Genomic DNA, 25,974 nt, shown 5'->3' with positions numbered 1-25,974 from the left:
TGTAGAAAGAGCTCAGACGCGAAAAGAAAACTAAACGCAATGAAATGAAACGATAATTAGAAAAAAGCTCAAACGTATTAAAAACGGAACGAAATCGACAATTATTGAACGTATTAAATTATGAAAAAAACGATTAACGAATTCGAGAGATAAAGGATTAGAAAACGAAGTGACAATAGAAAAGTCAATTAAACAAAAAGAACGTCAACATTAACATAAACGAAAAACGACGTATTGATATGCCGAAACTAAAATCTTTAAAAGTTGACAGTTTGAGACGGTTACTCCGCGAAAGAAACTTAAACGTGTCGGATAAGAAAAGTGAATTGGTCGAACGGTAACATGAAGCCCCTGGTAGTGATGAAGTTGAGGGTGAAATCAATGTGTTAAAAGATATTATAGAAAATATGATGTCAATCGTACAGCATCAACCCCAGGTAACACCACCCATCGCAAATGGTCCAGAAAAAGAAAGCGACGAGACCAAGGTAAGTGGACCAATCACTACACAGAAAACGATTGAATACGCCATCCCAATAACGTTCACCGTAAAGGAAATATCTGAAATATTAGCGGAGTATGATGCCACGAAATATTTAACATTCAGCATAAAACAATTCATCGACAGAATAAATAAAGCAACGCAGGTCTATGAATGTGAAGAAAAACTCTTTTTGATAGCGGAATACGGCAAGATAAAAGGCCCAGCAAAATATGACTTGATTCGACCCAAGATTATTCGAAATGTAGAATGATTTAGTAAACGCCTGTATGGAGGAATTCAGTACGAACCCGGATGAAGCAGATATTCATTTTAAGATGACATCAACGATGCGCTGCCAAAACGAATCTATTAGCGAATATTGTTTTCGAATGAACGCACTGAGAAGACAATATAGTCTCAGCGAAACGGTAGTAGTAAAATATACGCGTGACGGTTTGATGCATCGAGATGTACAGCAAGCAATTGTACCAATACGGTTCCGAACAATTCAAGGTCTACGTGAATCGGCAGTGGAATATTTAGCGAGCATGGCAAATTGTGCAACGAAAAACAACACCAACGATGAAACGCCATTCATACCCAAGAGATGATGCCGACAAACGTAAGAAAACGAGCTCACGGGTAGTTTGCTACAACTGTTCCGAACCAGAACATATTTCCAGTCAATGCCCAAAACCTCCGCGATTGTCACAAAGTTCATACTAAAGGTACACCGACCCATTGTGGACGTAAATAAACAAAAAAAACGAGCAGCGTATGTAAAGAATTCAACGACAAACCTTTTACGATAAATGGTTTTACATATTATGCCTTGATTGATACCGGCAGTGAATGCTGCATAATTCACATGTCTGTCGCATATAAGATAGGAAACGAAATCAGAAAATGCAATCTACGTATTAGGGGAGTCTGTGGAGGAACGTATGTTATCGAGGAAGTCATGACAGCAAAACGGCTGGAATATGCTAGCGTATTAACGACGCGGAAAACGGAGCGGAAACCAATAGCTTTTAATGAAATTAGCTGCGGAATAAACGATGAAGAAACCCGGATTATGTTACATGAATTGATAAACGAATATAGAGACGTCATTGGAAGAGAGATCAGTGAATTGGATTAACGAGAGAAATAGAAATGAATATTGAATTGACGACAGATGAACCTATTGTATCCAGACCATACCGAATACCCGAACCGAAGAAAAAAATTGTTCTAAGGATGATTAATGAACTTTTAGTTAACGATATTATCACGAAATCCACGTCAACGTATGCTAGCTCAATTGTCCTTGTAAAGAAGAAAAACGGTCAAGACAGATTATGCGTCGATTACGTAAATTAAACCAGCATGTTGTAATGGAGATATTTCCAACTCCAAATATCGAAGAATGACTGCAAGATATAAAACAGTTCAGATATTTTACGGTTTGGACTTAAAAACGCGCCGTCAGTGTTTCAGCGTTTAATGTCACTAATCCGCGAGAGAGCTCGAGATGGGGATGTATTTCACTACATGGACGATATCATTGTGGGAAGTTATTGTATTGATGAAATGTTTGAGAAATTTAGGAGAGTGTACTCAGTTTTAAGTGAGCTAAATCTAACGTTGAATTTCCAAAAGTGCATTTCTAAATGAAACAATACAATTTCTTGGTCATAAACTACATCCCGATGGTCTAGGCAAAAACGGTAGGATTTCGGAAGTTAGACGATTCCGTCATATTTGTAGAGTTGGAATTAACTAGCTACTTTCGAAAGTTCGTACCCGCATACTCAATCATCTCCGAACCTCTACGAGTATATTGAGGAAAGATTGTCCGTTTTATTGGGATGAGAGGCAGGAAAAGGCATTCAACGAATTAAACACGCATTTAACGTCCAATCCGGTTTTAGTAGCTTACAAAATGAATAGCGAACACCAGATTCATACAGATGCAAGTTCCGTAGGACTTGCATGTATATTGAAGCAGAAGGAAGCCGACGTGTGGAAACCAACGAAGAGAAAAACTATCATAGTTACGAACTCGAAACACTTGCGGTTGTCGAGACATTGGAACGGTTTAAATATTATATCTACGGCAAAGAAATAAGGGTAATCACTGATTGTAGTGCATTAAAAACGACCAAGCAGAAAAAAGAGTTAGTACCCCGAATTGCGAGATGGTGGCCATGTATACAGGACTTTGACGTTAAATAAATCACCGAGCATCTTCAAAAATGGAACACGTTGACGACCTAAGCCGAACACCATATGAGAATCCGAATGAAACCGAGACAGCATCGATGCGTATTTCAAAAACCAATGTAAGTGAAAATGATTGGTTATTTTCAAAGCAGCTTCAGGACGAGAAAATAAAGAAGATAGTCGATGGAGTCAACGCCAAAGACAAAACGTTAGGCAGCGAATATATAATTGAAAAGGGAAGGCTATTTCCGAACATTAACGATAAACTTTTGTGGGTAGTCTCTAAAGCAATACGCTGGAAAGTGGTTCAAGAAAACTTGAAAAGACTGATTCAACACTTCTGGTTTCCTCGGATGCGAAACTTTGTAAAGGCGTGTATTAAGTCATGTACCGATTGCGCATACAACAAACACGTTGGTGGAAAACGAGAGGGGGAGTACCACTACAACGACATCACGCCGATTCCATTCCATACTGTGCATATGGATCACTTAGGACCATTTCCTAGAAGCTCTTAACAAAACAAACATATTTTAGTTATCGTGGACGCATTCACAAACTTTACTATTGTCAAAGCGGTAAGGAGTACAGCAACGAAGTACGTCATCAACATCTTAAAAGAAGACAGCGAATATTTTGGAGTCAAAACACGAATTATAACGGACCGAGGAATGTCTTTTACATCCAACGATTTTAAAAGATTTTGTCGCGACAATGATATTAAGCACATTCTTATGTCACGCTGAAAGAACGAACCGTACAATTCTTGGAACGCTTCTACCAACAACATATAAACCGAGAGATATCCTTCAAAATAAGATAGTATTAACGTTACACAGCAGCGAAATGTTTGATGAAGAGCATATGCAGAAACTACGATACGAATCCGCTTTTCGAATCAACCGGCAGCGACAAACTGAAAAACAACGTTTTGACCAACGACATAGTAATCCAACACGATATAATTAAGGAGATATGGTCTTAATTAAAAACGAATCTACAGCTACTGGACATTCCAGAAAGTTAGAGCCCCTATACAAAGGCCCTTTCATTATACCGCAAGTTCTATAAAACGGCCCGATATGTTTTGGAAGATTTACCAGACGCTAACCGTAAACAACGTCAATATAAGTCAATCCATGCATCTAATAAAATAAAACGATGGTGTGTCCTGCCGCTGAGTGAAAATGAGAATAGTGAGGGCGAATCCAAAGAAGATTCAAGGACGATTGATCGACAGGTTGGCCGACTGTAAGAGTACAACGAAGAGAAGAAGACGATACTGATGAGCGGAAAATGGAGTCAGTTGTTGTACAAACGTCGTAGCGCACACGCGCATTCTATTTAATAATCTCTTTTGTTTTCACTACACATATTTATTTTACTTTATTTGTGTTACTTTAAAATGAAAGCTATAAGCGTTCATGTTTAATAAAATATAATTCCTGACAAAACGATTTCACATATTATCCTCTTTAATCTTTTAATGGTATGAATTTAGGTATGTTGGTATGTAGTCATAAGATATAAGTCAAGTTGGGCTGTCCTCTTTAAGCGCTCAATCGTGAGATAGACAAAACCAAACACCTTGCAGCATGACTTTCAAAATTATAGCCCATTTGACTGAAACAATTTTCTATACAGCAATACATATGAACCTACATACTTCCCCGCAATGATCATAGGCTTAATAAGTTGTAGTTTTTTTTTACATTTACATATAAGTAGATAAAATTTAATTTTGTGCCAAAATCTGTCAGACATTCCAAATTTCATTGAAATTTGATATGCATAGCGTGTTTGGAATATAATATTTGTATATAGGAACTATATTCGAATATGAACTGATTTCAATAAAATTTTACAAATTTGTTTCCACATTTCATTGAAAATATGTGTAGCGTGTTTGGTGCAAATATGTAAATCAACCAAAATATGAGAGCTATAACCAAACGTCAACCGATTATTATAATATTGGTTTCTAGCTCGTGTGGCGAAACATTATATGTATAGGTCCACGTTTTGGCATAGTCCCCATAGTACCTCCTGATATTCGGTATTTTGACGATTTTTGCCACATTTTTTCGCGGATTTGTCTAAAAATTGGTATTTGTAGGTCATAATGCATTCTAACTCGTATGGCGAAACATTGTATGCTTAGGTCCACATTTTGGTAAAGCCCCTACATAACGGTACTTCCCGATATTCGGTATTTGATGATTTTTGCCATATTTTTTAACAGAAATTGGTATTTATAGTTCATAATGGGTTCTAGCTTGTGTGGTGAAACATTGTATGTATGGGTCCACATTTTGCTATAGCCTCCATATAACGGTACCTGCCGATATTCGATATTTTGAGTATTTGTAGTTCATAATGGGGTCTAGCCAGGTGGCAGAACATTGAATATTTAATTCCACGTTTCCCTATGGCGCACACACAACGATACCCAACAATATAGGGTATGTTGATAATCCTAGTCACATTTACGCACATAATTGTTTCAAATTTGGTATTTAATAGATGACAATCCTTGAAGTACAAAATTGTCCATAGAGTTTCCCGTTTTGGTATGGCCCTATATAACGGCCTCATTCACTTTATGGTTTTTTAATAAGTTTAACTGTATTATCCAAACAGTCTTACTGTTATATGAAGTTTAAAGTGAAACACGCTTGAATTCAGATGCTTTTATATAAATATGTTTCCTTTACCCTAAGGTGGATAATATTAAAAGTTCTGCCCGGCCGAACTTAATGTTTTTTTTTTTTACTTTTTTACCGAATTTCCATATTTTTTATCAAAGTATAATTCAATGACGATTAAACAAATGTCCGGTTCCGTTTAATTTCGTTGATGTTTTTGCCCCAATTTCCGACTCAATGAGTCCCAGTTTGACATTTCGGAGTTTATTTCATATAGAAGTACATCCCAAATCTTAGTTCTCAACCAATATTCTCATGAGGATTACAAATGCAATAGAATACAAAATGCTCACTTGGGTGTATACTAATGTGGGGACTACTTAAATAAATGCCTACGTGGACTATTATCTGTAAGATGATTCTCTACTCCAGAATTGCCCAAATACAATTTTTAGCCAAATCAATTGATGAATGTGGTCAAAACCAAGATGGGCCCTACTCCGAATATTGAATATTGTTTGGGAAGAGGATTTCTACCTCCTTAGAAGCAAAGATCCCATCTAAAGGTCAGTAAATGAAAAAAGGGCCATTTTTGCCATATTTTTTAACAGAAATTGGTATTTATAGTTCATAATGGGTTCTAGCTTGTGTGGTGAAACATTGTATGTATGGGTCCACATTTTGCTATAGCCTCCATATAACGGTACCTGCCGATATTCGATATTTTGAGTATTTGTAGTTCATAATGGGGTCTAGCCAGGTGGCAGAACATTGAATATTTAATTCCACGTTTCCCTATGGCGCACACACAACGATAATCCTAGACACATTTACGCACATAATTGTTTCAAATTTGGTATTTAATAGATGACAATCCTTGAAGTACAAAATTGTCCATAGAGTTTCCCGTTTTGGTATGGCCCTATATAACGGCCTCATTCACTTTATGGTTTTTTTGATAAGTTTAACTGTATTATCCAAACAGTCTTACTGTTATATGAAGTTTAAGTGAAACACGCTTGAATTCAGATGCTTTTATATAAATATGTTTCCTTTACCCTAAGGTGGATAATATTAAAAGTTCTGCCCGGCCGAACTTAATGTTTTTTTTTTACTTTTTTACCGAATTTCCATATTTTTTATCAAAGTATAATTCAATGACGATTAAACAAATGTCCGGTTCCGTTTAATTTCGTTGATGTTTTTGCCCCAATTTCCGACTCAATGAGTCCCAGTTTGACATTTCGGAGTTTATTTCATATAGAAGTACATCCCAAATCTTAGTTCTCAACCAATATTCTCATGAGGATTACAAATGCAATAGAATACAAAATGCTCACTTGGGTGTATACTAATGTGGGGACTACTTAAATAAATGCCTACGTGGACTATTATCTGTAAGATGATTCTCTACTCCAGAATTGCCCAAATACAATTTTTAGCCAAATCAATTGATGAATGTGGTCAAAACCAAGATGGGCCCTACTCCGAATATTGAATATTGATTTCTACCTCCTTAGAAGCAAAGATCCCATCTAAAGGTCAGTAAATGAAAAAAGGGCCAAGACCCCGAAAATAGTTTAAATCATATGATGTTATACAAAACGTGATCAGTTTATGCAAGGATGGTTTCTTCCCAAATTACTAACATTTGCCGAAATTAGTATGAAAATAGGGTTAAAATCTAAATTATATTTGAAATCGGGTTGTACCCTTATCCGGGGTTTATGACACATATCATGACCTGCAGAAGTGATTTAAGGCACTGTGAAAGTTTAGGAAAAATTTTTGAAATTTTGAAAGAAATCCTTCTCTTATTCTATTTTGTCCCCTTTATATTTGGTATTTCACTGATTGCAGTCCCAATGAATTTTGCATTTTGAGTTCTCATTGGACGGATTATTGTCATGTGAAAGAAGTAGGTAGGTCCGCGTTTTGAAATGAGCCCCATAACGTTTTATCGGTTATTTTTGTTTGTTTAAATGTGTTCGCATCTTCCAGCTGAAACACGATGTAGATCCTGGAGTTGAAAGCTAAATGTCAATTTCAGACATGAAAGATCGTCATTTAACATCGTATTGCGTACTATTTTGATATTATTCATTCAGAATTCAAAACAAAAAAAATGTAGTTTTAAAATAAAAAAAATTTCACGCCAAAAAGATTTTTTCATTCATGCTTTTATTGGCATTTTTATACGCATTTTTGGACAAGATTCCATTTCGATTGTATGAATTGTGAAAATCCGTCAAAACGTTCTTGAGTTATAAGCATAGTATAGTTAGTTTTTTACGGCGAATGTTTAAAGGTCCTTACGAAGTTTGGTCCTTACTATTGTTTTGAAATTTGATTCCATTGAAAAGTGTTCTCATTTTTTTACCCGATTTTAGAATTTTTGCAATGCGATAGGCTCTTTTTTTTGATTTTTTAGCGATTTTTAAAAAGTAATTATCTTTTAGCTTTGTATTGACCACGTTAGATTATTTTGACATCGTCTAATCAGGTCCGCCACCCCATAATTGTCGTCGCTTTATACTTCCCAAAAAGACTACACATCATATTAGAATTTAAAAAAAACACTACTAATGTGCATTCGAAAATAGTAAGTCAAAATGGAAAAAAATCATGCAAAATAAAACATTACATTTCAAAAGTCAAAGTCTCAGAAATCTCTCATTTTTACGCGATTTGTTTGCAACCTTTTTTATTTTATTATTTAAAAAAATAATAATAATTATGTAAATTTAATCGTATGTTTTTTTTTTATTAAAATAACGTTTTTATTAGTTGAAAGTGTTTTAAGAGTGTTATAAAGTTATAAGTTCCCATAAAAATACAATTTCACTTGCAAAATCTCAAGTGTTTTAAAACTGAAAAATGTTCGTCTTTCATTTTCTAAAGAAGCTAAATACGGAATTTAAAACATTTTCGTTCGGAATGACTTGACTGTGACTTGTCTGATAGACGGAAAGAAGACAATCTCAGGCATCTTTTTGTGAATACAAAATGTTGTCCAACATTGTTCCATTAAAAGTTCCAATCCATTAGAATTTTCTCAAAATTGTATTAACTGAGGAAAAATCGATAATTCTTAAACGTAACAATCCTACCTAACAAACAAACAGTTGTCGAGAAATAACTATTAGCAAAATTTCGTAATTTTTTAAATGGGGGAAATTGTCGTTTTTGTGGGCGACACTTTCAACTGTTTCGAGCAACCTTTTGGTTTCCTTACTTACTTTCAATATGTTTGCTATCGAATCCTATTTAGATATTAAAAGTCGATGATGAAAAAATCTTTTCATCTTTCCTCCCTCTACCTGTGGTATGAGCAACCCGATCCGCCGGGCCAAGAAATAGAGAAGAATGGAGATGGGTAGCAAAGGTCATCTTATAATTGGATGTGAATAAGGTAGAATTTAACTAACTCTGGCAACCGTGATGGTGTGGTGCACTCATTGACATTCTTTATAGTGGTTGAGTTTTCTAACCTAATCATGGACTAAATAATAATGTAACGATAATATTCGATTCCGCAGATGTTTCAAAATTGAGGCCTCAATTTGCAAAACTGTTATGGCGCCATTTGATCGAAGTTCTTTAGAACAGTATGATTGCGTTGATTTCTTTTTAGTTCTCTTACGTTCGCTGTTTGTACATTCTCCAAGAGAGTTAAAACAATGAATTGAGAGTATTTTAATAAATATCGAAAAGTGAATCAAATACACATGAGGGTTATAAAGAGTATCGACCAAGAAGACACTGAAGAAAAAGGTTATTATTTTTAAATTAGAAAAAATAATTTAGCAACATTCTGATGACGCCTTCTGGGACAAAAATAATGTTTCTTCTTTTTATTTAAAAGTACACAGAATTTCAAATTAGTGTAACTTGTATTCGAAACAGTGGAGTTTTGAAGATATGCATAGCGTGTTTGGAATATAATATTTGTATATAGGAACTATATTCAAATATGAACTGATTTCAATAAAATTTTACAAATTTGTTTCCACATTTCATTGAAATTAGATATGTGTAGCGTGTTTGGTGCAAATATGTAAAATCAACCAAAATATGAGAGCTATAACCAAACGTCAACCGATTATTATAATATTGGTTTCTAGCTCGTGTGGCGAAACATTATATGTATAGGTCCACGTTTTGGCAAAGCCCCCATAGTACCTCCTGATATTCGGTATTTTGACGATTTTTGCCACATTTTTTCGCGGATTTGTCTAAAAATTGGTATTTGTAGGTCATAATGCATTCTAACTCATATGGCGAAACAACATTGTTTCAAATTTGGTATTTAATAGATGACAATCCTTGAAGTACAAAATTGTCCATAGAGCTTCCCGTTTTGGTATGGCCCTATATAACGGCCTCATTCACGTTATGGTTTTTTGATAAGTTTAACTGTATTATCCAAACAGTCTTACTGGTATATGAAGTTTTAAAGTGAAACACGCTTGAATTCAGATGCTTTTATATAAAAATGTTTACTTTACCCTAAGGTGGATGATATTAAAAGTTCTGCCCGGCCGAACCAATATTCTCATGAGGATTACAAATGCTAATGTGGGGACTATACTTAAATAAATGCCTACATGGACTATTATCTGTAAGATGATTCTCTACTCCAGAATTGCCCAAATACAATTTTTAGCCAAATCAATTGATGAATGTGGTCAAAACCAAGATGGGCCCTACTCCGAATATTGAATATTGTTTGGGAAGAGGATTTCTACCTCCTTAGAAGCAAAGATCCCATCTAAAGGTCAGTAAATGAAAAAAGGGCCAAGACCCCGAAAATAGTTTAAATCATATGATGTTATACAAAACGTAATCAGTTTATGCAAGGATGGTTTCTTCCCCAAATTACTAACATTTGCCGAAATTAGTATGAAAATAGGGTTAAAATCTAAATTATATTTGAAATCGGGTTGTACCCTTATCCGGGGTTTATGACACATATCATGACCTGCAGAAGTGATTTAAGGCACTGTGAAAGTTTAGGAAAAATTTTTGAAATTTTGAAAGAAATCCTTCTCTTATTCTATTTCGTCCCCTTTATATTTGGTATTTCACTGATTGCAGTCCCAATGAATTTTGCATTTTGAGTTCTCATTGGACGGATTATTGTCATGTGAAAGAAGTAGGTAGGTCCACGTTTTGAAATGAGCCCCATAACGTTTTATCGGTTATTTTTGTTTGTTTAAATGTGTTCGCATCTTCCAGCTGAAACACGATGTAGATCCTGGAGTTGAAAGCTAAATGTCAATTTCAGACATGAAAGATCGTCATTTAACATCGTATTGCGTACTATTTTGATATTATTCATTCAGAATTCAAAACAATAAAAAATGTAGTTTTAAAATTTAAAAAATTTCACGCCAAAAAGATTTTTTCATTCATGCTTTTATTGGCATTTTTATACGCATTTTTGGACAAGATTCCATTTCGATTGTATGAATTGTGAAAATCCGTCAAAACGTTCTTGAGTTATAAGCATAGTATAGTTAGTTTTTTACGGCGAATGTTTAAAGGTCCTTACGAAGTTTGGTCCTTACTATTGTTTTGAAATTTGATTCCATTGAAAAGTGTTCTCATTTTTTCCCGATTTTAGAATTTTTGCAATGCGATAGGCTCTTTTTTTTTTGATTTTTTAGCGATTTTTAAAAAGTAATTATCTTTTAGCTTTGTATTGACCACGTTAGATTATTTTGACATCGTCTAATCAGGTCCGCCACCCCATAATTGTCGTCGCTTTATACTTCCCAAAAAGACTACACATCATATTAGAATTTAAAAAAAACACTACTAATGTGCATTCGAAAATAGTAAGTCAAAATGGAAAAAAATCATGCAAAATAAAACATTACATTTCAAAAGTCAAAGTCTCAGAAATCTCTCATTTTTTCGCGATTTGTTTGCAACCTTTTTTATTTTATTATTTAAAAAAATAATAATAATTATGTAAATTTAATCGTATGTTTTTTTTTATTAAAATAACGTTTTTATTAGTTGAAAGTGTTTTAAGAGTGTTATAAAGTTATAAGTTCCCATAAAAATACAATTTCACTTGCAAAATCTCAAGTGATTTGAAACCGAAAAAATGTTCGTCTTTCATTTTCTAAAGAAGCTAAATACCGAATTTAAAACATTTTCGTTCGGAATGACTTGACTGTGACTTGTCTGATAGACGGAAAGAAGACAATCTCAGGCATCTTTTTGTGAATACCAAATGTTGTCCCACATTGTTCCATTAAAAGTTCCAGTCCATTAGAATTTTCTCAAAATTGTATTAACTGAGGAAAAATCGATAATTCTTAAACGTAACAATCCTACCTACCAAACAAACAGTTGTCGAGAAATAACTAATAGCAAAAATTTCGTAATTTTTTAAATGGGGAAATTGTCGTTTTTGTGGGCATGCCACGCCGACACTTTCAACTGTTTCGAGCAACCTTTTGGTTTCCTTACTTACTTTCAATATGTTTGCTATCGAATCCTATTTAGATATTAAAAGTCGATGATGAAAAAATCTTTTCATCTTTCCTCCCTCTACCTGTGGTATGAGCAACCCGATCCGCCGGGCCAAGAAATAGAGAAGAATGGAGATGGGTAGCAAAGGTCATCTTATTCACATTTACATGTGAATAAGGTTGAATTTTAACAAACTCTGGCAACCGTGATGGTGTGGTGCACTCATTGTATATATTATATATATATATATATCAAATGGCGCCATAACAGCTTTGCAAATTGAGGCCGCAATCAGCCTACTCAATTTTGAAACATCTGCGGAATCGAATATTATCGTTACATTATTACATTATTATTTATATATATATATATATATATATATATATATATATATATATATATATAAGAGTTAACTTAACACATAGAGGTTTAATAAGTACAAAAATGCCAACTGCATTGCCAGACTCTGAGCTGGCAGTTGGATGCAAAATGCTGTTGTTGCAGTTTGGTGGGCATTATGAAAAGGAAAAACTAACAACCACTCTGCGATCGCAAGTCATCTAGACAAGAGCCAGCTATCGCTGCTCACTATTAAAACTAAAATAATACTTTACTAGTAATTTGACAAAATTAACAAATAGGAGCCAGCCATCGCTGCTCACTACTGAATAAATAAAAATAAATAAACACAAAATTTTATTATTTAACTGGCGCCCAACTCCCACTAAACCGCCCGGTTAAGAATCCACATCAACGTTTTTAACAAAATCATTATCAACACCAACAACGAAGTAAACATCGTCATAGTTGACACCAATATTACCTACGGAAACGCCCGGTTAGGAAAAGTTGAATGGATATAAGTTTCTGATTTTTTAACAACCACATCATCATCAATGCTAAGAACAACAACAAAGAAGCAAACATCGTCATCGTTAAGCAACTCTACCCACAAAACCGACCAACGGCCCACTACACTTCCCTCAAGCGGATATCAACAATCAACAAATTAATTAGCAATTAACTTATTAATTAAGTACTAAAACTAAATATTAACATGTAAGTAGAGTGTTTATTGAAAAAGTGAAAAAAATTTAAGTGAATTTCAGGCTCATGTTTTTTTTTTTTTTGCAAGAGGTTTTCTTCGTGTTTTCGACTTTTTTATTTTAAAAGAAAAATAAGTGTTTGTTAAACTTAAGGCCTTTGTTCTTGTTTTTATCCGATATTTCGATTTTCTTTTGTGCGAAAATATTATATGAGTGATAGAGATTTAGAAGATTTATTAAATAAATTCCAAAGACTTCAAAGTAACGATTGTTTGCAACACCAACTAGAGACTAAAATGGCACTGACTCCGGAACAGTTGAAAACGATTGTAGAAGCCGTAGTTGCAAGCGCACTCGCTGTTCAAGAGCTAAATTTTAGTAGGAAACTTGAAGAGGTTAAGCAAGAATTGAGGAATATTCAGATAACTACAAAGATGCTGAAATAAGATTGAGCGTCTCGTGTAGTGAAACTTTGGACATTATAAAGTCCCTGCCAGAATTCGATGGCAAAAATGAGACTTACGTCTCGTGGAGAAAAGCGGCACACATCGCTTACAATGTTTATGAGAGATACGAAGGAAGTTCTAAACATTACCAAGCTTTAGGTATATTTTCGTCCTTCGATATCCCTCTCAATTTCAAAACCATAATAAATAGATTAGATTTTACATACGCAGATTTACCTTATAGAACAGAACCCGTTTACCTTATAGAACAGGAAATGTCAACTTTACGACGGGGAAATATGACTCTTCTGCAGTACTATGATGAGGTTGAGAAAAAACTGACTCTGCTCATCAATAAAACTGTAATGACGTATGACAGCAAAGTCGCCGCGTCCCTGAACGAAAAATACAGAGCAGATGCACAGCGAGTATTCATTTCAGGGACAAAAAACTCTTTAAGCGATGTTCTTTTTTCCGCTAGATCATCTGATCTTCCTTCAGCTTTGGCATTAGCGCAAGAAGTTGAAGCTAATCATGAGCGCTACACGTTTGCAACTAACTTTGCACGAAGCATCGAGCAAAGACAGAAAATTTCCGAACAAAGACAACACAGCAAGGAGTGTAACCCAACATTGGACACTAACTTCAAAACAGAAGTAAAAATCCCCATTTTGTTAAAAGACAAGGGCAACATGTCCAACAAGAACCAATGGAAATAGACAGCTCATCAAGATTTAGGAAATCTACTCAATACCGACAATACAGTCCGCCTTATGGACAACCGCAAAATAGTCAGGTGCATGTTCAAAGGCAGAACACACAAAATAAAAAAACCAAGCAATGGCAGTGCTAGGTACACCGGACCAAAACTACAAAGAATTAACCAATTAGTCTCAGACAACACCGCGCCTGACCAAGAGGAATTCGAATATCAAGAGTTTGCTGAGAAGCAAGTCCAAGAAGTAGATGATGAGCTTTTAGAATTCGACGAACTCAATTTTTTAGGTATAACTCCCTGTTACCGTTACAGACGGAAATGCCTTAATTTGGGAGGATTTCGATTACCTTAAACACTCAACTAACTTATCTATGTACTCAGCGATTAAATAAGACAAGACAAAATATAGTTTTCGAAGTAGGAGAAAAAGTTCTGGTTAAATGAAATCGAAGATTAGAAAATAAAATGTCAAATTTGTACACAGAGGAAACTGTCGAAGCTGGCTTGGGGACCACAATCCTAAGGGAGGGTGGTCCATAAAGACAATTTAAGGTAACCAAAATAAAGTTTTTATGTCTTTTTTTATTACTAGGATTTGGACAACGCTACTTCTCGCAGTATCGATATCGGCAAAAATTACCGACTACACTTATTCAAACTACATACCAATAACAGGCGGAAATGCCTTAATTTGGGAGGATTTCGATTACCTTAAACACTCAACTAACTTTTCTATGTACTCAGCGATTATAAAAGAAACAGAAGACATGAGAATTCATTTTCCTAGGTCACATATGAAACAGATACTGGACTCTGACATACGACACATGAAGACTCTCTTAGAAACGGTAAATATTCATCGCAGGCATGCTAGAAGCCTAAATTTTCTAGGGACCGCGCCAAAGGTTGTAGCCGCACTCCAGATTATGACGACTTTCAAAATATAAAATTTACCCAAAAAGAGCTCATTGAGTCAGAGCATAGGCAATGACAATAAATACAAGGACGCAGGAAAAAATAAAAGAATTAACAGACTCTGTAAATAATTTAGTAAGGAACACAAAACCGGAACACATGAACGCAGAAAATCTATATGAATCTTGGATTTCCCGAAATAGAATCATTATTGATTAGCTTGAAACCCTGATGTTATCAGTTACTCTTACAAAAATCGGAATAATTAATCCGGCAATCCTAGAATCTAATGATTTGGAGAAAATTGTAAATGATCACTTTACCAATATTACGGTTACTGACCTTATGGAAGTATCCCAAATTAAAGTTCTATTAAATAATGATTTTTTATATTTTATAATTAAATACCCTAATGTTAAGTTATTTTGTAAGAAGATGATCATACATCCAGTTCAGCACAACAATACTATCCTTAATTTTGCTAATAATAACAACATAGCTGAATGTGGCGACCAGATTATACCTATCATAAATTGCAGAGGTACACTTACAACAACATTTTGTAAAAAACTACAAAACACGAAAACTTGCGCTCAACAACTCCACTCAGGGGTTATCGCACATTGTACCACACGTCCCAGCCATCTCGAATCGTAATCGATTATTGATGACGGCATCATCATCATTAACGACAGAAGGGTTACCATCAATGGCCAACTACTAATCGGGACTTTCCTCATGTAAACCACTATTTTGAAGACCTTGAGGAAAACTATTTCAATCAAAGGATAGAACTGCTAGAAAAGCGTTGGACTAAGTGGATTGAAATTTCAGGAGATTATATTGAAAAATAAAAATATTTTTGAAAAACTAACAATTCTATTTCATTGATAGGCTAAGAAGTTTCCGAACCGCACTTGTATATTTAACAACTTTATCCTTCTGATTGTTTTTATTGTTTCACTTTCTTGATATTAGGCATGTCAAGTGGTTTCAATTCCGTATTTAGCTTTCTCTTAATTTAAGCCATTGTTAAAACACTCTTGTGCGCTGGTGCATTGTCTTAATGTAAAAATTATTTTTGGTGTTGCAAGGCAGGACATTTTTCTCGAATTTGTACATTTAATTGATCCAAAAAGGTTGAAATAGTCTATCAATAAAATACCTTCGAAGTCCCAAAAAAACAAGCATTTCTAATTTATCCTTATATATATATATATATATATATATATTGTATATATATATATATATATATATATATATATGTATATATATAAGTATATATATATATATATATATATATATATATATATATATATATATATATATATATATATATATATATATATATATATATATATATATATATATAATATATATATATATACAATATATATATATGTATATACGATCAAAAATATTTTTATTTTTCAATATAATCTCCTGAAATTTCAATCCACTTAGTCCAACGCTTTTCTAGCAGTTCTATCCTTTGATTGAAATAGTTTTCCTCAAGGTCTTCAAAATAGTGGTTTACAACAGTAATTGCATCTTAATTTGAGGTATATCGCTTGCAGCAAGAAATTTTTTTAGATTAGGGAACAAGTAAATGTCACTGGGAGCTAAATCAGGAGAATAAGGTGGGTGGTCAAGCAACTCGTACTTTAATTCGTTGATTTAAGCCATTGTTAAAACACTCTTGTGTTGCAAGGCAAGACTTTTTTCTCGAATTTGTACATTTATTTGATCCAAAAGGTTGCAATAGTACTCTGAACTTATTGTTTTACCCTTTTGCAGATAGTCAATCAATAAAAAACCTTTGAAGTCCCTTTGTCATGACCTTACCAGCCGATTGAATTGTTTTTACATTCATTGGGACACTTCTTCCAGCTTCAGTTCACTGTTTGGATTGTTCTTTTGCCTCTGGAGTATAGTGGTGGATCCATGTCTCTTAAACAGTTATGAAACGACGCATAAAACCCATTTTATTTCGCTTAAAACAATCCAAACAAGAGAAATAAGAAATGTTCATTCTTATGTGTTTTTTATCGACTGTTAACAAATCCGGCACCCATCTTGCAGAAAGCTTTTTCATCTGTAGCTCTTCATGTAAAATTAAATGGACTTGAGATTCCCATGATATTAGCAATATCTTATCCCGATAAAGCTAGCATTTCTAATTTATCCGTTATATCTATATATATAAATCAATTGTTATTCGTTGGTAATGGAATCAGTTGAGAACGGTTGAACTGATATGAATAAGTTTTTGTACAAACATTCTTCTTACCCCGAGTTAGGTTTTTAAAGAAAAAAATATTGACCACGCATACTTTTACGCCCATTATTTCGATTTATCTTAAATCTTTATTTTTGCCAAATAATGAAGATATCGTTTTAAAAATTATTAAACGACATACTGTAGACTTTCCCTCCAATCCTAAGTATTTATTTGGGGGCTGAGGAACTGATCACGCCTACTTTTTAATCTATATATGAACCAAATATTGTTCGTTGGTATTTGAATCAGTTGAGACCGGCTGGAACTATTTGGATATATATTTTTTTTTTTAAATGTTCGTCCTACTCCAATGTAATGCAAAGAAAATGTGACCACGCCCAATTTTGCTCCCATTTTTGCATTTATCTAAAATCCAAATATTTGCCAAAATCATGAATATGATATCTATTCCACGACGTAATCTTGACTAGTCCATTTTATATAGGTTAACCATACACAAAGAGCCGCAAATATTTGCACTATAATCCGCAAAAATTTTAAATTTGATACAGTCCTAGGGGTTACATGAGGAATCATTTGTACAAAATATGTATCAGGTTGGTCTGATTGGTGATATAGCCCCCCTCAAATGATATAGCCCCTTTCAAAATCCTGAAATGTTGGTAATTTGAGATTTTAAAAAGAAAAACAAATTCTTTCAAATAATTATAAGTATAGGACCATGCTTCATTATAACTCTTATTTGAAGGTATTACCGGGGTCTTAGTCACATTTTTTCATTGATTTTGTCCTTAGTTGGCATCTATCTTCTGGTAGAAGACCTCTTCGCGGAAATTTTTCAATGTCAATGTTTTGGAGTAGGGCTCATATAAAAATACCTCCTGATTTTACCTATTTCGATGGTTTTGATTATATTTTCCAATCGATTTGACTTAAAATGTGTGTTTAAGCTACTTTAGGGGTAGAGAACCATCTTTAATATAATATATATGCTATATTATTTAGGTTCTTAACTCTCAAACTAAAACCTCTTATTGAAAAAAAAGATCAGGTTTTTTGAAAGGCGTATTTATTTCTATTTAATCGAGTCATCATTTATACTAAAAATTGTGCCACTTATGTGAGCCAGATTTGTGAATTATTATGCTTTAAAAACTATGCATTAAAGATTAAAACTACGGGCCGGCAACGCGGACTGGGCCAGGTAGTATATATATATAAAACAACCCACCAATAAATGCAACTTAGATTGCGTGCGACTAAAAAGGACTTAAATCCGTCGTATCGTATGACAATATAAATGCGGAATCACAACTTCAGGAGCTCAACAATTGCTACAATCAATTAGAGGAAGTGAATTAAAGGAGTATGGGGACTGCAAAGTAACTCTCTTTTACTGGGGATATGATGGTTCATCTGGACAAAACCAATACAAACAATTTCTACGAGAAAATGTCTCAGACACGGATAAGTTCATGGTTGTTGTTGTAACAGTGGTAATGTACTCTGTTGTTTAAAGACTCATTAATCCGGTTCTTCTCCGATGTCCAGGTTTAGGAATTCTGCTACATTTATGGGCTCTAGCCAGAGATTCTCTAGACGGAGTTGGGTAGGTTTATCTAGATAATTGAACATATGCGGTGTATTGTGCGGGCCTGTATCGCAAGCTGGGCAAGCGGTTCGCACATCTTCGTTAATTCATGTCCAATATGAATTTAGATGTCTGCACCATCCTGAACGTAGTTGGGCCAAAACTACCCTGGTTTGCCTAGGCAACCGACGTTCTTCAGCTGCAATGGATGGGGGTGGACTCCGAGGATCTCATTCATGCTGTAATTGTTAACTACGTCTGCGACTACATCAGTATGAATGCTATTTAGACTCACTTGATAGGCTTAATGATCTAGAGGCTCTCTTTTATATCGCTAGACCTCTAGAACATGCAGCTCATTTCTGAAACGCCTGGGTGGGGGAGTTCTGTCCACCATATGGTGGTTAGGATGACTCCCACGATAACACCCAGGCAGGTACTGCAACGAAGGCATATAACTATGCTGACATGAGGGAAGAATCTTCATCTCCTCATGTAAATGGTTCACAGGAGTCGTGAGGAGGCACCCTGTATCAATTCTCTGGCAGGTCTGAATACTTTCCACTGCGTTGCACGCGTATTCGCAGACCACACTGGAGCCGCATAGCTAACAACAGACCGACCTATCGTTTAATAAGAGGTCAACAAGGTTTCTTTATTCGCGCCCAGTGCTGCCGGCTAGCGCCTTGCGGACCTTGTTCCTACTTTTCAATTTATTGCAGATAGCTTGCGCGGACGACTTGAACATGCTATCAAATGTGATCCCAAGGATTTTAGGGTAGTTAGTGGTCGGAATTATATGCCCCTCGACCTGCACATTCAACTGTGTTATCATCTCCGCAGTGGTAAGTAGTGTGGCCGTTTATTTAGTGGCGGATATTTTCATATTCCTCGCAGGGAAAATGGCGGGGCAAGATGTTCACCCTGACACATTTGTCATCAACTACAGGACCCGTACAGTGATCGTACAGTCGTCCGCATATGTTACGGTCTCGTTTGGAGGGAGCGGAATTCCGGAAAGGTCGAGGCTAATCAGTTCCGGTGATATCACTCGACCTTGGAGAACTCCCTGTTTCACTTTACGGGGCTTGGACTTCTTGTTCCGCCTGCGTCCACACATATAATTGCCTATCCAACGTTTCAAATATGGCCGGAGGGTAGTATTCTCAACGTCCTAGAACAGCGTGGTATGGTTGACCGTATCAAAGGCCTTTGACAAATCAACAGCCACCACTACTGTTCTATGGCACGGCCTGTTCTGGTTGAGCCCTCGTCTGATATGTATGTGTGGATATGGCGTGCAATGTCGTTGTGGTACTATGTAGTGGACGGAATCCGTGTTGATTCTTAGCAACTGAATAGCTTCCTCTGATACTGAGGAGGAGGAAGCGAACTCGGCCTGCACGTTTCGCTCTTGCTGGCATCCTTGCCTGGCTTCAGTGGTCGGACCATCCGGCCCATTTTTCAGGCTTCGGGAACTATGTGGGTGGCTAACCACAGGTTAAGGACTTTTGTGGTTCGAGAGTGCCTTAACCGTTACCCATTGTTTATTTAAATCGGTTCGAATTATGCATCACTTCAGATGGTTTAACCACTTTTTCCGCTTATGCTCCTGTATCAACCTGTTGACGTTGGTTAATCCCACGGCAGTGGGTTCTACAATACCGGATTGACCCGAAACAACAAGATCCCAGTTTCGGCCAGCGGCTACCAACCCAGTATGTACATGTTTGTGTTTGTTTTTTTTTTCTGCATTGGGAGCAGCGTATCCCGGAATGCTTGCTCCGGATTTTATTGGTCCGTGCCGGGATTGAGGAAAACCCCGGACATTGGTTCTGCTCGGTTTGTCAAAACGTCATCCACCACATATCTGTTTCGGTGCGATGTAATGGATGTAGAGAATGGGTGCACTTCAAGAACTGTTCCGGACTAAGGCGTATGCGAGACTACATCAAAAAGGATTATGTTGCGACTTGCTGCAGTTACGTAGTCCCCAGCGAGTCCTCTTCTTCGTCGTCCTCGTCAGAGACGTCGTCGGAGTATGGCACTCCACCGCAGTCTCCAGAACAGCAACCAACTCCGCAGCACCTAACGCCACATATTGCTGTTCCAAATCCGGATTGTGCATCATTCTTGCAATTCAATTGCAACGGACTTCGAGTCAAAATAGATGAGATAGTGGAATTTATGAGTCGGAGGCCGCCGATTAATAGCTGTGAACCGCATTATTTGCCTGATATTAGCCCATTATTGGTAGGCAATAACCGCCTGGTACTAGGGGATTTTAATGCCCACCATGAGTTGTGGCATTCCTTCCTAGGTAATGACTAGAGGGGATCAGCGCTGGCAGAGCAGATTGACTGCTCCACATTCTGCACGGTTAAAGAGGATGCCCCCACCCGAATAAGAGGAGAGTGTCACAGTTCGCCAGACCTAACCATAGTGTCATCCGGTCTGATAAATGCCGTGACTTGGCAACCCGTCATTCCTCTTGGCTCAGACCATCTCCCAATAATAGTCTCCATAAGCAGGTCGCCCGATTTCATAACCTCTGAACGCCGCACTTTCCTTAACCATGGGAAAGCTCACTGACCAGAGTTCAGAGAATTCACCAACCGCCGCTTCAGAGAACTGCCCAACCCTTCTGATGTTCGGGTAGCAGAAAGGATTTTCCGAAACATCATCAAAGCTGCAGCCGCTCGCTATATACCTGCTGGTCGAATACCCGAGATAAGACCAAACTTCCCAGCAGAGGCAGCAGGATTAGCAAACGAGCGTGATGATCTCCGACGTACCAACCCTACTGATCCTAGAATCAGTGATTTGACAGTGGAAGTCAACCGGTTGGTACAGGAGCATAAGAGCAAAAAGTGGCTAGACAATCTGAAGTGCTTCAACATTGGAACAGTCGTACCAGTCGTACGTGGAATTCCGGTCGATGACATATGCGAAAGGCTGAACCCCTATCTCGCGGAACTTGCTTTCATATGATTTCGTTGCAGTACCTGCTTGGGTGTTACCGTGAGAGTCATCCCAACCATCATATGGTGGATAAATCTCCCCCACCCAGGCGTGTCAGGAAGGACATACATGATCTAGAGAGGGAGGTCCAGTGCTACAAGAGAGAACCTCTAGATCAAAAAGCCTATCAGGCAGGTCTGAGTGGCATTCACACCGATGCCGTCGCGGATGCTATTAGCAGTTATAAAGTGAATGCCGTCCTCGGAGTCCACCCCCCATCCATTGCAGCTGAAGAACGTCAGCTGCCTAGACAAACCAGGGTAGTTTTGGCGCAATTACGTTCAGAATGGTGTAGTCGTCTCAATTCGTATTGGGCACGAATTGATGAAGATGTGCGTGACGCCAGCCTGGCGTGTGATACAGGCCCGCACAATACGCTACACCTCTTTAATTGCACAGCCAAACCTACCCAACTCACTCCAGAAGATCTCTGGCTGCAGCCCGTAAAAGTAGCCGAATTTCTAAACCTGGAGCTGGAACCAGATTAGCAGAACGCAAACACATGCATGTACTACTGCTACAAAAACAACAACCTGTTTACTTCCACTGCTTCCAATACAGAAAAGAAGAAACACAATTAAATTTTGATTAAAAGAGAAAAACTATTAGCGAAGACGTCAGTGACGTGAAAACACAAATGGCATAATTACAGACTATCGAAATAAACTTTGACTATCAATTAGTGCTTACTATGGTAGATGGAAAAGATGCCCAGGTCCTGTCTGTTACTAAAATTTCATCCTACTGCGTTGTTGGAACACATCAACCTAGATAAACGAAATCCTCGAAAAAGTATTAGATAGGATTATGGTCACTACACACAAGAATACTTTTTATGGAACATATTCTTATAATTTTGAAAAACCCGAATATGTAATATTAATAAATTTTGAGCTTTGCCTTGTTACATTTCGATAGATCAAATAAAATAAAATCAATTAAAATAAAAAAGTTCAAATATACAAACGGAATCATCCCAATGTAAAATGGCTATTTGCGAATTAGAAAACGAAATATTTCGAGGCTCATTCGAGTTCCAATTTCACAGGGTTTTCTTAAATTATCATAGAATTAATTAGTTATTCAAGTAAAGTGTTTTGACTTGGAAAAAATGAAATTCATTATGTGTTAATTTTGGCTTATTTATATTGATGTATTTTTTTCTATGAGCCAATTATCGAACATTGACAGTAATATGTTACACGAAGAAAAAATATATACTATAAAAATTAGAAAAGTAGAATCGTATTTTTAATACTTACACATATCCTCGTATCACACAGCTTCTGGATTTACTATTATATTGCAATACTTCTTGCAACTTAAAACATAGTTGCAAACCAAATTGTACTTTCATATTTACAAAGCCTGCATAAGATCTATCGATTTCTTTAAGTAAGGCATCTGCTCTATGAGCGGTCTAAAAAATTGGATATTTTTTTATGTAACATTATTACAAAATACAAAATAACCTACCTCAAGCTTGTAATCTGTACTCAAACAAATCAAATACGGCACCATTCGCACTGGATGAACTAAGCCTTGTCGCAGAACTATTTGAATTACTTTTACTGCCCAGAGGCGGACTGCATCATCTCGATTAAGAAAACACTCCAATATTTCTTGCAAGTATAATTGTATCACGCGACTTGCCATGCCAGAGGAGACGTCATTCATTTCTTTAAGGTCTTCATTTTGTGACTGCTTTTCCCCTACACACGTGAAAATATGTATGATAAAAACATTTGACTTTCACTTACTTCAAAAATCATGCTCATTTTGAATAGGTCTGTATCTTATTTAGAAACTTACATTCTTTTTCCCTATTATGCATGTTCATTTCAGATTCTGTAAGATAGATCCATATGTTCCGCATACATATAATTTTTATACTTGCTTCTATTTTATCTGAACTAAGAATATCACAGTAAAATTGCTTCAGCTCCGGCCTTATCAAGTAGTTATCATTCATTACACAAAATGAACCTAAAGCTATTAAAGATTGTTTTCGAATTTCGTAGTTAGAACATTGGCTAAAGAACATAATACAGTCGAAAACATCATCGCATATTGTTGGCGGCAGGGTGCTGCAGTCTCCTAAAAAGAAAACAAATATAATTTCAAGTGTAAAAAGCTTCCTATTGAATGCAATGTTTTTTGTGTCCCAAAAGTATGAGTATAAAGTTGGAATAATAAAGCAAATAATTTCAAATTAATTTATGACAGAAATCCATATTTGATGTACAGTTGGTCGTTCACATAGTTCGTTTTAGGTAGTTGTTCCATTTAGTTCATTCTTTCGTGTATATGTAAAAATACTACACAATAAAAATATATTTGTGGGTTTTTAAGATATATTTCCGTCGCAATTTTTTTTGAATTCACATACATGTTTTGCATTTTCCATTTGTGTAATTAGCACTAATTGTTAAATGTATAAAAAGTCTATTTGAAACTGATAGACACTTTGTATATTTCCTCAATCCCCATGGGGAGTATGACCTTTGCTGTGTGGACTATTTATAAAAACAATTAATTTTAGAAATCTTTGATTCGTGGTAGCCGGTACGGGACATACTCAGAGATGAAAATTCCAAACCCTGCCAAAGGCCGGCTACTTACAAAGATTATGAAATTTGGGACAAACCTCTAACCCCTCCTCCGTTCGCGGAAGCATAGCTGAATGCTACCGGATGCGTCCACAGGTTGCGCATAGTGGGACGCCCGATAGATATATCGGGCAGCTGCGAATTAAATAAGCAGTCGCGGACAGCTCAGCGGTTTCTGGAGGGGTTAGTCTCGGGCTAAATACCCGAGTACCTATGATCCCTGGACTCGACGAGGCGAAGTCACTGGCGCCCCTAAACTATCCAGTCAAAGGACTGGTCCACCGCAACGGACTCCCTAACACTGGGGTGTTACGTAAACCGTGCCCATCGGTGTTCCAAGGTTTGTAGTCAGGGTACCGGCTGTTTTCGAACGGTTGGAAGTCCTTACCATGATATGGAAGCTATGTCGTGGCGGACCTCATCACCTCCAACGTCCAACCTTGGAGAAAAATTTAAAATCAACAAACAACAAAACAAATACCGACAACAATTCAATCGCCTCTTCGGAGGCACCGACACGGAACGCGGCCACGGACGAGATCTCAATGATGGGTGGGGACGAGACTCTGCTTACGTACAGAGACGCGGTATGCGAAAGCATACAAAGACAGAGGAAACAGCTGTCCGCCCTTCTCGAGAAGACCAAACCCCTTAGGGTTAGCCAGGAAAGTGTACCATCCGGTCTTGGTAGTGATTCACCTCTCTTTGATGAGGTACGACGCCACCGTCATACCCTTATATGAGAGAGATGGACCAGTCCAGAAAACTGGAGAGGTTCCTCATACCGTCGCCCAGGTAGGCCAATACTCGGCGAAGGAATTTTATCGGAGCACACCGATGCTACCAACCTCCGGGTCAAGGAAGGCGTCGTGGAAGGTGGCACTAGTGCCTCTATCAACCGCGACGACTCCGGATCGAAAGAGGGTAAAGCAAGGAGGGGCTACAACAGTCGGTGAGGTACTATAAAAGCTTCATCGGCCGCGATCCCCTACAGATCACTGAGATGGAAAGGACCCTGATCAAGACGAACCTGAAGGCAGTGCGAAATTCGAAAAGAATCATCCGAAACTGCCAAAATATTCTCTTGAGAAGGAACTTGCCTCTCTCCTTACAGACCTCGGGAAGACCGGGGCAACCTACGAACGAAGCTGGAGTGGGAAGCAGTAAAACTCCTGAGATTGGAATAAGGCTAAACCTGTAACCGACAACCTGCAGCCTTCGAGCCAACCTAACAGGAAAAGGAAACATTCTCAAACCACCTACCCGGACAACCTCCGTGTAGCGGTCATCGATTGAACTAAGCCGGAAGGCAAAATCTGCGAAAGTCGGTGTCTTCTCATTGAGGATCGTCTGAGGGAGTTGGTTTTCCTGGGGGAACATCCTACACAAAGGAGTGAAGGTGATATGCTGCGAAAAGGAGGAGTCCAAAAACTTCCTCGTGACCGCAGTAGCTGGCTTTCAAGGGCTTTAAAATGGAAGTGCACTTGCTGCTGTATTCCTAAAGGAAATTTCCTGTAGGAGAATATTGACAGCATGGGTGCCACCCACCCTCAGTGGATCCGACAC

The 25,974-nt window shown here is 36.9% G+C and overlaps 1 protein-coding gene across 1 annotated transcript in view; it reads right to left on the bottom strand.

Annotated features, from left to right (window-relative positions):
* The window catches only part of LOC131802705 (nipped-B protein-like), a gene marked incomplete at its 3' end in the record, with an annotated part of 84,608 nt that overhangs the window by 6,263 nt on the left and 52,371 nt on the right, over positions 1–25,974 (bottom strand). Inside the window, 3 exon segments of the mRNA XM_059123126.1 lie at positions 23,062–23,219; positions 23,276–23,511; positions 23,612–23,896. Coding sequence (XP_058979109.1) covers positions 23,062–23,219; positions 23,276–23,511; positions 23,612–23,896 — 679 coding nt within the window.

This window comes from Musca domestica, unplaced genomic scaffold (genome assembly GCF_030504385.1).
Source record: "Musca domestica strain aabys unplaced genomic scaffold, Musca_domestica.polishedcontigs.V.1.1 224, whole genome shotgun sequence".
In the NCBI taxonomy this organism is placed as follows: domain Eukaryota; kingdom Metazoa; phylum Arthropoda; class Insecta; order Diptera; family Muscidae; genus Musca; species Musca domestica.
Note: the sequence above shows the minus strand (reverse complement) of the source record. Positions and strands in the feature narration are given on the sequence as shown.